The sequence below is a fragment of the Mytilus californianus genome, unplaced genomic scaffold (genome assembly GCF_021869535.1).
Source record: "Mytilus californianus isolate M0D057914Y unplaced genomic scaffold, xbMytCali1.0.p SCAF_17, whole genome shotgun sequence".
Classification (NCBI taxonomy): Eukaryota; Metazoa; Mollusca; class Bivalvia; order Mytilida; family Mytilidae; genus Mytilus; species Mytilus californianus.
In genome coordinates this window covers 2,746,648-2,763,227 of record NW_026262659.1, presented here as the reverse complement: position 1 = coordinate 2,763,227, position 16,580 = coordinate 2,746,648, and the positions used below count along the sequence as shown (strand labels likewise).

Genomic DNA, 16,580 nt, shown 5'->3' with positions numbered 1-16,580 from the left:
TGTTTACACGTAAAATGACAGGAGTGGATTCACTAATACATGGTGTCTTTAAACAATTAAACAGTCGAAAAAAATTTCAGTACATAGTTTTAATCTTATGTGAAAAGTATTAGAATTTTTAAAGTACTTATTCCTTTCTGGCTGTACATTAGTCAAATCAGGGATATTGCCAAGCATGTTCCTCGGAACATACAAATCAAATGCTACAGTGTTCCGTGTAGCGAAATTAGACCTTGGTAACACAACCGACATCCTAGCCAGTTTGTTCTTTGTATTACTATTATTCATCATGCATTAAGCTACCAAGTTAGTGACGCCATCGGGAATAATCCATCAGCAGTAAAGTTGCTTCTAGGTAGAAACTTGACATCGACTTGTTTGTAGTAGAAGTAAAATCAGAAAAACACCGAAATCCAAAACGAAAAGTCCTTTATAAAATGGCAAAATCAAAAGTTTAAAAACACTTAACGAATGGAAAACAACTGTAATATTCCTGACTTGTTTCTTATGACAGTTAGCCAAACAAAGACAAAGTAGGTAATAACATAAAAACATGAGGTATAGCTGTCAGCATTGTTTTTGTCTCGCCTGGACGGAGTCAAAAAGCGAGACATAGGTATGCTGTTTCCGGCGTCGGCGGCGGCGTCAACAATGTATTAGTTTGTGATTAGGTCTAGTTCATGGTGAACCACTAGTGGTAGGTCAATGATATTTGGTATGCAGTTGTATTAGCATTGGAACATCTCATTACCATGGAGATTATTTGGCCCCGCCCCCTCAGTCAAGGTCTATTGACTTTGAAACTTTTCATAATTTACATGTATTAGTTTGTGATTAGGTCAATTTATGGGGATTCACTAGTGGTAGGTCAATGATATCTGGTATGCACTTGTATAAGCATTGGCATATCTCATTTCCATGGAGATTATTTGACTCCGCTCCCTTAGTCATGGTCTATAGACTTTGAAAATTCTGCTACGTTAACATGTATTAGTTTGTGATAAGGTCAGTTTAAGGGGAACCATTAGTGGTAGGCCAATGTTAATTGGTGTTCAGTTGTATAAGCATTAACACATCTCATTTCCATGGAGAGTATTTGGCCCCGCCCCCTCAGTCATGGTCTATTTACTTTGAAACTTTTGCTTAGTTTACATGTATTAGTTTGTGATTAGATCAGTTTAAGATGAACTGCTAATGTGAAGTCAATGATATTTGGTATGCAAATTTATTGGCATTTGCAAATATCGTGTCCATGGAGATTATATAGCTCCACCCCTGATCATGATTCATTGACTTTGAAACTTTTACATAGTTTACAAGTTAATGTTTGTGTTTAGGTTTGTTTAAAGGGAACGACTTATAATAAGTCAATGGTATTTGGTTTGCAGTTGTATTAGCATTGGCACATCTCATTACATGGAGATTGTTTAGCCATGTACCTTCAGTCATGGTTCATCGAATTTGAATATTTGCATAAATTACATGTTAAAGTATTGCTATTTTAATTTCAACATTTGCATTATCAAAATTACAAAAAGGCGAGACATATCTCTGTGATAACAGTTTATAATCTTAATCACTATACAAAAAGACTACTATGACAACAAAGAAACACAAAATGGCATATAGCCACTATATAGACAGAATACATAAGCAAAAATAGAAGACGAGAATTCAAAATTGACCATAGCACAATAACACAATGGCGGGATGTATAAGTACAGAGCCTCGTCAATAGTATATAACCAAAAATGCACCAAACAGTAAAGGTTACATGTATATAAGTACAAATAAATAGAGCACTATAACACGTACTTTCGATGATAAACAACGGCAGTACCTAGTATCTATACTTTAAGACCAACATGTATTATTTTTGAAGACTATACGGAATAGTTATCATCCGTTAATAAACATTTTACAGAAAAGACTTCCTTCGACATATCTTTGGCTCATGAACTCATGATCTGATCAGACAATGGTGACTTAAATAAAGTTTGAGTAGCAACTGCAAGCTCTTGCATATAATGGAATTTGATGCGACTGTCATACAAGTGAGAGGTTTAGCTAGCTTTAAAATCAGGTTCAATCCACCATTTTCTACATAAGAAAATGCCTGTACCAAGTCAGGAATATGACAGTTGTTATCCATTCGTGTGATGTGTTTGTTTTTTTGATTTTGCCATTTGATTGGGGACTTTCCTTTTTGAATTTTCGTCGGAGTTCAGTATTTTTGTGATTTTACTTCTGACTACTGCTTGAGTTCGGAAAGGTATATCCCTTTTGCAGGTGAAGTTGGTATATTGCTCCTAAGGTGGCGAAAATTTCAAATTTCAAAATAAACGGATTCAAGTCAATAATACATAAGTGATATTTTTTTAGCTTATTTCGATCAACTTGAGCCAAACTAATTGCTTTAATATAACGAAATATCATTTCAAATTCCGCTTTTATAAATACTTTAAACAAAACGATTCGTATGTTCTATTTTTGTCTAAATCGTAACTAATGCCAATTTAAGGCCCTGGCAATTAATCATCTTTGTTTTATAAATGGACAAGTTAAGTAAAATATATCAATGCTAATTGCATTCTCAATTTTAACATGTGTATGACGTCAAAGTGATACCTAAACTGAGCTGACTATACTTAACAGCCTAGATAATAACATCATAATGATTAATAACTAATTTGGTATGATTCAAAGATTAGTTACATTCAGGGTCTCATTCATCTCTTTTATTTTGGCACTTTTTTTCCAACTTTGTCAAATTTGCTATCAACAATGGCATCGTTTTTGATGGCGTATTTGTTAGATTTATTTTTATATTTGTTTGATTTGTTGTCAGTTGAATGTCTATTTGTACACAGTTGTGGCTGACTGATCCAAATATTAGAACATAAGCCTATAATGACTGTTTCCGTTGCTCATCCATGTTATAAAATAAACCTGCACTTTAAACAACTGTTATACAAGTGGGACATATAGTTAGCTACACTTTTTAATGATAATGTCTGTACGAAAACAAGAATATGACAGTTGTTTTAATAACGTTTCGTATGTTCATAATATTTGATTTGTTCAGTTTTACCCTTTTAGGTTTATATGGTTTAATCTTAACAAAGTATTAATTACGCGAAGCTACAGACTTTTTTTTAAGTAAAAACAAACTGGCAATGCAAAAAATTAGGCCACTGTTTTCTAGGGTTGTTGGTTATTTTGTTGATGGTTTTTTTTTTTTTTTTTTTTTTTTTTTTTTTTAATTGTTTAACGTTTTGTCATATCGGGAACTTTAATAGCTGACTAAAAGTTTTCGCGGTTAAACATGTTTTTTAAAATATCCAACCCTATACCTTTAGCCAATGTGGAATAAACAAACAGGAAATAGTTATTAAAGGTACCAGGCTTATAATTTGATACGCTAGACGCGCGTTTCGTCTACATAAGACTCATCAGTGACGCTCAAATCAAAATAGTTAGAGAGCAAAACAAGTATGAAGATGAAGAGCATTGAGGACCCAGAATTCCAAAAAGTTGTGCCACATACGGCTTAGGTAATCTCTGCCTGGGATAAGAAAATCCTTAGTATTTCGAATAATTTATACTTTTGCAAACAGTTCCTCACATTAAAACTCAGTTTCAAAGAAGTCTGAGTCCGATGTTAGAATAGGAAATAGATGAAACTAAGCAAATGACAGTGATCAAAATAGATTAACAAAAAACTACTAGCAGTAACTAACATGCTACCGATAGACCTCATGTAAAATGACTGTAGGATAATATCTTCATCTTATGAAATCAGGCAAAATCCCTCCCGTTAGGGGTGTATTTCCATACCATAAAAAAACATACGAAAAGACTATATCGGCTGTTATCTGCTCTTTGGTCGGCTTGTTGTCTCTTTCACAAATTCCCCATTCCCATTCTCAATTTTATAACTCGTATAATGCAACAGGTTATAGAATAAATATGATGCAAAGACCCTATGAGAAATTAAATATTAATTCCATAAAATGACATCTTTAGTGACCTAACAACAGTTTCGTAACTACATGTATATCCCTTCTGAATAAGTCAGTATAAAAGTATGGTTACCTTTTTAGGTGAGTGACGACTTTTTTGTGTTTTGTACAGAATATTACAATCAAAGATTGAATGTGAAATACCTGAATGCATAAGATGTCTGCATGTTGATTTTTATTTACGAATGATGTCCTTGTACTGATGATACAATTTAGTAGATGTTTTGACAAGTTGTGATATCGAAAACCGTGGTTTAATAATTTTTCAGCAATACGAAAAATTCTTTCGTTGAAAGCGAAAACGTTGTCATATAGACGACAGATACAAAATGTGATATATGAACATTATAAGATTGTGCCACTATCTAACATTGGATAATTTACAATAGGAAATGATGAATAAAGGCAACAGTAGTATACCGGTGTTCAACTTTGTACTTTTTTGGCTTTATAACTATTTGATCTGAGCGTCACTGATGAGTCTTATGAAGACGAAACGGGCGTCTGGTGTGTTAAATTAAAATCCTGGTACCTTTGACAACTATTCATAATCGTCTATTTAATCGTATAATTTTGTATTAAGCTTCCCGTTAAAGCAAAATGTATCAAGATCCAGAAAAGGCTAGTGTTCAATGTTAGTATTAGCTTTATTTAAAGTCAGCAGGATAAATATTTAGTGTGCATACTGAAGTCGTCAATATTTTGAGCCAATAGGTCATCCAACTATAGTGTTATACAATTTTTGTATCAGATCTTTGCTGATTTTAGTCATAAATTGTAACTGGTACCAATACAAAAACAGATCCGCAATTGGTGGTGCACAGTAAGTCCCCATTGTAATCCCGATGCCTGTAAATGCTTAAATACAGATTATTTGAGGGCAAAATTTCCGCAATAAGTAAGGCACAGTTAGTGCCCAGATGAATTCCGATATCTGTAACTGCTAAAATAAGATTTTTTAGACTTTGTTTCATCAGTGTATCAATTGTAAAAATAGCCAATCTCCTTATTTTATATTCTACACTCACCGAAATATAATTCACAATGAGTATTATAGCTGTTGATTGAAGGCAGGCGAGTAGATGTGTGTTTCACTGAATTTAAATTTATTAATTTGATCAATTATTTAGGTGGAGGAAAACACCGTTTCAAGCAGCCATGAAAGAAGGAAGAGAACATATACTCAAAATGTTTCTGGATTATTGTCCGGTACGAAACAGTAAGAATTGTGTTCTTTCAGGGTAATAAATTTTAAAAGACGACAGTGGTACACGTTGTTCTAAAAATCTAAAAAAAAAAACGTTTTGAAAATATTATGCGTCCGAAGCACTTTTGTGAATTAACCTTCATCAAAACTGAATATTTGAAAGCTACGGATGTATGAAAACCGAAACAGATGGAGAGCTAGTCGACTTAAAATGTCCTAGAATAGAATAATCATAGGAAAAAGTTAAGCTGTTAATTAGTAGTTAGTAGTTTACCGATGTTCAAATCTCATAAATTGGTTAGAAAATATAAAATAAGAGAACGAACAAATTCTGATGGAGTTGCATCAATTCCAAAAGTAGCGAGACCGGGTGCGTTAAAAGGGTGAGTATCTTCCTGTATGCATTCATCAACCGCCATTCACAGTCAACGAAATGTCACAGTTAGGAATAAGGACCTCTCAGTAAAATTATAGATCAGACGACTGTTCCGGTATCTGATCATGAAGATGGAAAAAAATGTTGGTCGTGATGGTGACGTTCACTCTTATACGGCGCGGATTTCCGTAGTTTTTCCTCATAACTATTAATAAGCCGTTGTTTAAGAAACACACCCTGTTAATAAGCCAGAAACAACATTTATACCAAAAATTGGTAGACTGATTGAGAAAAGCTGTTTACGACGGGTGCAACATGTTGATAACTCTACAGGATTTGGGTACACTTCCGGATCTGACAACAGCTTACCTTCAGTGTTAGGTTGGGTTCTTAATGCTATGTCTTTGATTTTCTATGTTGTGTTTTGTGTACTGTTGTTTGTCTGTTTGTCTGTTTTCTTTCTAGTCATGGCGTTGGCAGTTTATTTTCAAACAATGAGTTTGAATTTCAATTTGGTATCATTTGCCTCTCTTTTTGAACAAATCAAAAATTTTGCACGCGAAGTGTTTAGTTCAATTACAGAAACCAATTGTCTATAAATCAATGACATTACAGCTCTATATTTTGTTCTTGCATCTGAAGATGACATGAAATACACCCATCAGGTATTTCACATGTTTCAATAGTTCAGGCATCATTCGGGATCAATTTAGAAATATATTAAGGTGGATGAAACGACTTATAAAGGCAACAGTAGTATACCGCTGTTCGAAAGTCATAAATCGATTGAGAGAAAACAAATCCGGGTTACAAACTAAATCCAAGGGAAACACATAAACTATAAGAGGAAAACAACGAAACAACAGAAACACTGAAGTGGAACAAAAACTAACGACAATGCAACACACACAGAAACGAACTATAAGATAACAATTGCCTTTTTCCTGACTTGGTACAGGACATTTAAAGAAAAAAAATGGTCGGTTGAACCTGATTATATCTTATCTTTATTTAACTGGATTATTTGTTGATTATGTTTGTGCTGTTAGTAAGTTGAGAATAGTTTTGAGGTGCCATTTTGATTTTATAAATATTCATTTGTAGAATTTACCAATCCCGACGAATGCCAAAGAAAGAAAACATTGTATTGTAATGGCTTGTGTACATGGTGACTTAGAACGACTTAAAAGGTAAAAATAAATCTTTCAACTGTCATTTGGTATTCTCATACCGTTTCCATTATATGAAAGTTTTTCAATCGTAAGAGAGACCTTCACATCTCAAGGATTTAAATCCTAAAACTTCGAATGGATCTTGTTCATTTTTCAATTTACACACAAACCTGCTGGTAATGTTAAAAAGGGGGACTCTGATATATTCCATAATAAACATCGCAAGTAGTGGATAGACAAAAGTCGTTAATATAAAAATATCCAGTTTTCAACCTTGGAAGGGAACGGTATGTTAATGGTAGATACATCCGAAGACAATACCTCAAAATAAGGAAAGTGCAAGCAAATTAATCAACGATTTATCATTTTGCTAAATGCAAATTTGGGAATCCAACATGAACAGGTGTAAAGAACAGGGGCGAAAGATACTAGAGGGACATTCAAACTAAAAAATCGAAAAAAAACTGACAACGCCATGGCAAAATTCAAAAAGACAAACAATAGTACACAAAAACACAACATAGTAAAATAAAGACTAAGCAACACGAACCCCTACAAAAACTGGGGGTGATCTCAGGTGCTCCACGAGTGGCACCCGTCGTGTTGCTCATGTATCTTTCTCAAAAGAAAAGATTTATAAAGATCACAATTTTGGAGGGTTTATTTTCTCTTCTTTTTACATAACACAGGACAATGACCATATCCATGTTACATCCGTAGTACTTAAAATCTTTACTTCAATTGATATAAATCATAATCAGAGATGCCAAATTTTAACTTTGTAAATTTGTTATGTTCTTTTACTTAATACTTGTTTGGCTTTCTGACTATTTTGATCTGAGCGTCACTGATGAGTCTTATGTAGATGAAACCCGCGTCTGGCGTATTAAATTATAAGCCTGGTACCTTTGATAATTATTAGCATGTCGAAATGTATTATTCATGTTATTGTATTGTTTATTTGTGTATTTCTCTGTCCTGAATGTTCTTGCATTTATTTGTACTGTAGTCCTGTCATGTAATGTTGTACTTTTAGTGTTATATTTAACATTGCCATAAAAGCGCAAGGTTTGCCTAGCTACAAAACCAGGTTCAATCCACCATTTTCTACATAAGAAAATGCCTGTACCAAGCCAGGAATATGACAGTTGTTATCCATTCGTTTGATGTGTTTGAGCTTTTGATTTTGCCATTTGATTAGGGACTTTCCGTTTTACAGTTAAGCCTGCCTCATATCTTGACTTACATCTAGAATTTGACAATGAGGGTTCGTTGAAAACAACACTTTACGACAAAAGAGATGATTTCAGCTTCCAAATTGTGACCTTTCCATTTTTAGTTCAAAACTGGAAATCATCACTCCGTAAAATTTACGGACGCCATCACGAGTTGGTTGACCGTTTCACAGATGATATCGGATATGTTCCTTATGTCGTAACTACAATCCCGTTCCCGGCTCCTACCGAATTAGACTTTTTACGGGTTTTGTAATAACATGAGCAACACGACGGGTGCCACATGTGGAGCAGGATCTGCTTACCCTTCCGGAGCACCTGAGATCACCTCCAGTTTTTGTTGGGGTTCGTGTTGCTGTTGTACCCCTTTTTGTGACACTTTTACCTATTGTGTTCGTTTTGTTCACACATCGTTTTCAATATAATGGAATTTGATGCGACTGTCATACAAGTGAGAGGTTTAGCTAGCATTAAAACCAGGTTTAACCCACCATTTTTTCTTAAAATGTCCTGTACCAAGTCAGGAAAATGGCAGTCATTATCTTATAGTTCGTTTCTGTGTGTGTTACATTGTCGTTTGGGTTTTTGTTGCACTTCAGTGTTTCTGTTGTTTCGTTGTTTTCCTTTTATAGTTGATTTGTTTTCCTCTGTTTTAGTTTGTAACCCGGATTTGTTTTCTCTCAATCGATTAATGACATTCGAACACCGGTATACTACTGTTGCCTTTATTTATGCCAAATACGGCTATGGCTACATATGCCTTTGGGTAGAAATGCCATAATGTTTTGAATTATTTTACATTTCATACAGTTAGAACTCGGTGAAAAATATATATCATCCTCTCATTCATGTTTAACGAATGAGCAAACAAAAGGTCTTATTGACATTTCCTTCCATATATTAAGATGTACTCACCCGCGTTTCATTCATACGATAGTAAAAACTTCTCTACATTCTTCTACTACAATCATCACAATTTTCCATTTAGTTACAAATATTTTGGTCATTCTACACAATTGAAATATCAACTACATTTGCTCACCAAGCAATTATTTTTCTACAAAAAGATACAGCATTAAAACGTTCGCTCTTTTGGAAATTTGTCTTATTGGGAATCCTACTACTTTTCTACTTGTTAAATATATCATAGTTTCGTGTTAAATGAAACAAAACAACGACTTAGTGTTAGTTCAAAGTTTAAAAAGACGTAAGAGAATATCATTGAAATGCTTATCGTCAGATTGCAAATAAATTTGCGGAGTTTAATGTACTGGTATTTTAACAAAATAATATTTGGCCACCAAAAAAGTCAGACATGAATTTGAAAATGTAGCCTTTTAGATTTGCACACCTTATCCTGTTGCAAAATTGTATTTCAAAAGGTCACATTGTTCCTTTATGGTAGTTACATTTGAAAAAAAGCATAGACATTCGATGGCTCTAACTCTAAATTATCATCCGACAAACAATACTATGAACATAAAAAAATGATAATAAAATATTGGGTATATTTCGATCAGGTAGTAATTCTTTGACAAAAATAACAATATATAACAAACAGTCTTCAACAAAATACCGTTCAAGCAATATATATATCTATATATATCTGGCTATAAATTATCAGACTTTTACTAAAATAGTATGTTTTATAAATATTAGAAAACGTATGCCGTACGGTTCCTGATAGCTAACAAATCCTTATTAGAGTGTGTATACAGAACAAAAGAATACTGAGCTTAAGTTTAGATATTAAGTATCAATACATTGGTACTATAGTAGGGTGCCCAGTCAACGAATTGTATCGATTAGTGTAAACAGATTAAAACTCATCCGTATTTGGTGTTATTGGAAAGAGTAGAACAAGCCTCATCGATATATTGATGTCGTCGTTGTCTACAGTAGTCACGATTTTCTTAAATTTTGGCCAAAGGTCAAAGCTTTAATTTCAAGGAAAACACAGAGTCAGGTTTAGACAGCTGGCCGCCCCTACATATATGCATTTATAGCAAAATAAATTTAAATAATTCAAAGGATTATACCTTAAGTTTCTATATCTAGGACTAATTTGATATTCATGTTGCCAAATATGGTTCGAGATTGGCATTTGTACTTATAGGGTGCACATTTACAATTTTCATTCAGCTTTTTAGTAACAGTGACCTAGACCAATTTAAATTTCCAAATTCGGATTTTTTTTACCTAAGAATCGATACAAGTGATCTCTAGAGATGTTTTTTTTTATATATTAACATTCATAAGTTGCCCTCCCAAAATGTTATTTTTCCGTCTTTTGATAGGTGTTCGTAGATTTTTCTTGGTAAATGTCCAACTTTCTTTTGGTGAGTGTGTATGCACATAATAGTTATCAAAGGTACCAGGATTATAAGTTAATACGCCAGACGCGCGTTTCGTCTACATAAGACTCATCAGTGACGCTCAGGTCAAAAACGTTATTAAGCCAAACAAGTACAAAGTTGAAGAGCATTGAGGACCCAAAAATCCAAAAAGTTGTGGCAAATACGGCTAAGGAAATCTCTGCCTGGGATAAGAAAATCCTTAGTATTTCGAAAAATTCATACTTTTGTAAACAGGAAATTTATAAAATGACCACATAATTGATATTCATGTCAACACCGAAGTGCTGACTACTGGGCTGGTGATACCCTCGGGGACGAAACGTCCACCAGCAGTGCTTAGTCCTACAACAGGTGTAATATTAACGCAAATTGGATTGAATTAACAGGTCTGAGTATATTTTTGCTTTATAGAAATAAGAAAGACTGCAAACGGTGGAAAGGGGGAAGGTTTCTGTCAATATATATATGTATGTAAACAAAATGATAATTAGAAACAAGTTAATCACTCCATTTTACACACATATATGCCTTATTGAGCATAAATTGACCTACAATTGACACGAAGTTAAAGATTATCTTCAAAAAGAGGTTGGAAACAACAGCAATCTAATTAAAATGTAGATCTCTGATTTCGTTATTCTCATATGAGCTTATATATAGGAGCACACAACATAGAAAAATTACCGAAGCTAGAAGTAGCTAATACGTTTCATTGTCTACTGTGTTGAAAGCCTACCGACCAGGTTAAGGTTAGAGAGCTAATTTTAGTTGTTCCTTCATAAATACTGTGAAACTGTTTACTCGCGTAGTGGTATTAACCATATGTGGATTCTTAAAAATTCTAAAGAACTTCTAGATAATTTTAAATCTCGGTCTTTTTCTGAGATTAGTTCTATCAAAACTTTTGATTTTTCAACCCTGTATACCACCATTCCCCATGTGAAATTGAAAAATCGCTTGAAAGAAATAATCCACAATGCCTTTCATCATAAAAATGGTAGCATACGCTATAAATTTATTACTTTGGGATATCATAAGGCATATTTTGTTAATAGTGAACAAAAGGGTAAAACATGCTACACAGAAGAACGGGTGGTCGGTATGCTGGAGTTCTTATCGACAACATATTTGTTGAATTTGGAGGTAGACTTTTTCAACAAATTGTCGGCATTCCTATGGGAACGAACTGTGCGCCTCTCCTTGCCGACCTCTTCTTATTTTCATATGAGTCGGAGTTCCTTCAGACACTTGTCAAAAACAAGAAGATCAAAGAAGCCAGATTATTTAATTTCACTTTTAGATATATTGATGATGTTCTTTCCATTAACAATCCGAACTTTTCTGATTGGGTTCCATTAATATATCCCCCAGAACTAGAAATTAAAGAAACAACAGACACGGCTTCCTCCGCCTCATTTCTAGACTTATATCTCGAATTTGACATACACAGTCATCTCAGTACCAGAATCTGTGACAAACGAGACGATTTTAGTTTTAAAATTATAAATTTCCCCCCACCTTAGTAGCAATATACCAACTTCACCTGCATATGGGATATACATTTCCCAACTTATTCGATATTCAAGAGCTTGCAGCTCCTACTCAGACTTTGTAAAACGTCACCAGTGTCTGAGCAGAAAGTTGATGAACCAGGGGTATGCCAAAGAACGTCTCGTCCTTTTTCTAAAAAAGTTCATCGGAAGGTACCAAGACCTTGTTGATAAATATTCCGTATCAACTTCACAAATAATACATGATGGTCTTGAAGTATAGCTTCTGCATACTGACGTTGTTTATCATCTTAACAACGTGTAATATTGTTCTTTCACTTGTCTTTGTTCTATTATTAATATTACTTTTACTGTTTGGTTTGTTTTCTGTGATATCCATTTGACGTGGCTAGGTACTTATACATCCCGTCAATGTGTTTGTATTATCTTTCATTTTTGCTGGTGTGTTTTGTATATGCGACTTTTTGTGTTTACGTGGTTCTTATAACGTGACTCTGTACTTTAAAAGATCCCGTCATTATGTTATTGTTCTATTATATGTCATTATGTTATTGTTCTATTATAGATTTGAAAATACTTTGAACGACAAACGACAAATTTATTTTACTCGCGTAGTGGTATTTACCATATGTGGATTCTTTAAAATTCTAAAGAACTTCTGGACAATTTTAAATCTCGGTCTATTTCTGAAATTAGTTCTAACATAACTTTTGATTTTTTAACCCTGTATACCAACATTCCCCATGTGAAATTATAAAATTGTTTTGAATAAACATTGAATGACAAACTTTTTTCTTATGTGACGTTTACATTTTCTGACGTCAGACACGCGAAGCAATGAATGTGGTTTTTAATTTGATAGATGCTTTTGTGCTTTTTTTGTAAATAATTGTTTGTTTTGATATTGTAACACAGTGATGACTGCTGTACCCATATTTTGACTATTTTATTAATAATGTCTGTTTTGTTCACGCATCGTTGTAAATATAACGGAATTTGATAAGACTGTCGTACAAGTGAGAGGTTTAGCGCTATAAAACCAGGTTCAATCCACCATTTTCTACATTTGAAAATGCCTGTACCAAGTCAGGAATATGACAGTTGTTGTCCATTCGTTTGATGTGTTTTGTCATTTGATTTTGCCATGTGATTAGGGACTTTCCGATTGAATTTTCCTCGGAGTTCAGTATTTTTGTGATTTTACTTTTTAATTAAATCGCATACGAATCAAGTCGCTGAATGCGAGGCATACATCATACACTCTGACGGTTGCGACGGCAACACCGTTTAACAATTTGTATGTCTCTATATTTCAGAGGATAGAGGAATCAGATGATTCATACTTTGTATAAGATCCATTGTGTTACGAAGTTTTTGTTTGTCATATAATTATTTTCCTTGACCTCATTTTCATGGTTAAACGACTACTAGAAAAAATGTAGTTTTTTTCGTCATGTAAATGTCTCACTTATGAATTTGAATGTCCCTTTGGTATTCTTAGCATCTCTTTTATCATATTAAGTTATAGGATAGCTATACTTAGTTTCTAATATATGGTATTCTTGCAAGGTCTGCATATCGTTCATACATGGTTCACCTGACCACGACCTCATTTCATGGATCAGCGAACAATGTTAAGTTTCAGTGGTCAAGTCCTGATCTCAGATACTATAAGTAGTGGGTCAAATATATTTGGTATATGGAATGGTAGCAAAATGTACATGTCTTTGTGGCAGAATTCATCAGACCTAACCTTTGTTATTTGAACATTGATAATGTTAATTTAATGTAATACTTGTATAATATGAAAATAAGGAGATGTGGAAGTAAGCAGTTATAGGCAACCGTTTTATATAAAATATAATAAAGATATAAATATGTACAAAAGTGAAGAAAACAAAATTTCGCGCAGCAATGCCACAAGCCGCGAAAAAATAAGCATGCGTCAAATGGTCAATCAGGAGTTTTCATGCTGCCAGCTTGGCACATATAGGTCATTTGCATCAGTGCTTTGCTCGGACAAACATGTTGCCAATTCATCTTTGAAATCATTGCAGTTGTGTCTGCTGTTGTAAAATTTATATCATGAACGGTGATACATTTTTGTTGGCTTTCAAACCGAGAGGGATTTAGGTGGAAAACAACAGGAAAGACCATAACATAGACTTGATGTGCCATATTCTGGGTGTGAAACAAAACCGACCCGACCGATTTGATTCGTACACTACAATTATAACAAAAATATATATTCAATAAAAAGTTTAAAGTATTGAAAAACAGATCCATAACATATTCTTCCGAGGAAAAAAACAATTTACAAAGTTAGCTGGCTATTCAAAACAAAGAAATCAACCACACAACAAGCAAAAATATGAAATGTATTGAGTGACCACTATCCTAAATAATGACCTTATAGTGTATGCAACAAAATGTTTAATGTCAAGGGGTAATCCGTGTTTAAATAACATGAATAATTCCAAAATGTTGACTTAATTTGTGTTTTTAATAGCCAATTTCTTCAAAAATACTTTCATTTCATACATGAAATTTGGCACACACATGCATCGTGTCTTATTGCTTTAATCATAGTAAAAACACTGTAAAGATGCTCGTAATAATTTTGCTTTCGATGATAATGTGGTAAATTTCGGGTGTGATTTTAGTATAACTTAAAAGCTGAAATAGTTATACTAAAATCACTTAAATACTTTCTGCTTTTGTTATATGATATATTTAATGTATAATCTATATTATAGGTATAATTTAAACCATCGACAAAGAGCGTAATAATTTTATGTTTCATGGAAAAGATTTCCCATACAATACGGTATCTGGAGGTACTCTGTAAAAACACGAAATTTAGAAATCGTGACCATGGAAACTTACGAAGACAATCATGAATGTAAAATATAATGATTTTCCTATAATTTGCAAACCAAATTAGCCGTGTGTTATTCGTTAACTTACACTCGTTAATTAGGGGACTTTCCGGATACTGCGCACCCTACTTCTTCTTTCCTCTATATCTTCCTCCAATAGTTGGAGTACACCAACCTTACTGAATTAAGGTTGGTTAATCCTTATAAAAATTATTAAGTGAATACCTAACTATTTAAAAATAACATTATGTACAGTTAAATCTCTGCAAAGATACTAATAATAACTTCTATGTACATTAAAAATGGGTCACAGTTTAAAAGTTATTAATAAAATTTTTAAAAATAAAAAAGTTTTGAATATTATTTACAGGGCATGCATTATAGTAAAAAATCTTTACATTTACTAAACAATGTTACTTAAAGGTAAAAAATAACGAGTTTTCAGCTTCCTGCCTGCTACATGCTGGAGTTACTACATCTGTCTATGAGCATTACTAGGCGATATAAAATCAATAAAATCATGCATATAAGCTTATATGTCCTAGGCGATCTAATTATGCATAGCCATTATCTATCTGTTATATATATATATATGTGTGAAGCTACTGGGTATTAAAGCTAACGGTAAACATGTACATTTATTCCAACTATAGGTATAGCGCGGCACAACCACACTGACCAGTTATTCTAAAATTTCATGGATTTTCTCAGCATTTAATTTTACGTAAAGGATTGATAGGTTTAGCGCGGAACACCCACACTGACCTAGTTGCTCTGTCCAAAAACCTGTATGATGACTTTAGATTAAAGATAAACGTTGTTTCAGTTGTTTCATTTTACGGAGTTAAAGAAAGCAATTGAAGGTATAGCGCGGAACAGCCATATTAACCTAAATTAAATGAAGATTTAAACATTTAGATTTTCGTAGCATTTAATTCTGTGTAAAAGATTGATGTTAGGTTTAGCGCGGAACACCCACACTGACCTAGTTGTACTGTCGAAGAAGCATAAATGATTATTCCTTAGATTGGAGAAAAAAGCCATATTTTATTTTATGAAGTTGAAGATAGTTGTTTAAGGTATAGCGCGGTACAACCACACTGACCTTATGACAACTAGACATTAAGAGAAGACACTCTTTTTAGATGGAGTCTATAACATAAGTTCCTGCTTAATTCTTCTATTGAATTAAGAAAAAGGTTATCATGAGGGAGAATATTGTTTAGAGCCAGTTGCTGACAATCCATAATTAGTTGGGCAATACAAGTTCTCTCGTGAAAGTTGGAATTCCAGTTTCCTAGCCCAATTTTACTGATGGTAATTCTTTTGATAACACTTAGAGATTCTCTGCGTATGCCTTCCAGAACGGGACAGCGAGTGAGAAAATGGATGATATCTTCTTCTTCCAGTTGACAAATTGGGCAAGTTGCATCAAGGTTAATATTTGAGAAACGAGCTTTCTGTGATTGAAATATATATGTCCCTGTGCATAGCCTTGCTTTTATTGTTGCTTTCCTGAGTTCGCCAATATTTGGTGGTAGACTATTCCAGATAGTATGAGGTTTTCCAATGTCTAAATTAGGGATACAGAGAAATTTTAGTGTTGTTTTGCTATTGGCGTCCCTTTGAAGATGCACTTTCCAGTAGTTGTTTATTGCTTCTCTTGCCTTGCATTTCCATGATAACTTTGATGGCAATTGATCTTTCAGATAAGTCCATGGAGGAAGATTATACATGTATAAAAGATCTGCTACTCTGTTAAGGAAAAGTAGTTCATGTGTTTGCAGGACATATTGCCTCTCTAGAGCCTTTTTTAGATTC

General features: G+C 33.6%; 1 protein-coding gene across 1 annotated transcript in view; it reads left to right on the top strand.

The window, feature by feature from the left end:
- The window catches only part of LOC127726238 (alpha-latroinsectotoxin-Lt1a-like), a 235,827-nt gene that overhangs the window by 163,697 nt on the left and 55,550 nt on the right, over positions 1 to 16,580 (top strand). Inside the window, exons 19-20 of the mRNA XM_052233545.1 lie at positions 5,153 to 5,231; positions 6,710 to 6,795. Coding sequence (XP_052089505.1) covers positions 5,153 to 5,231; positions 6,710 to 6,795 — 165 coding nt within the window. The remainder of the gene's footprint in view (positions 1 to 5,152; positions 5,232 to 6,709; positions 6,796 to 16,580) is intronic.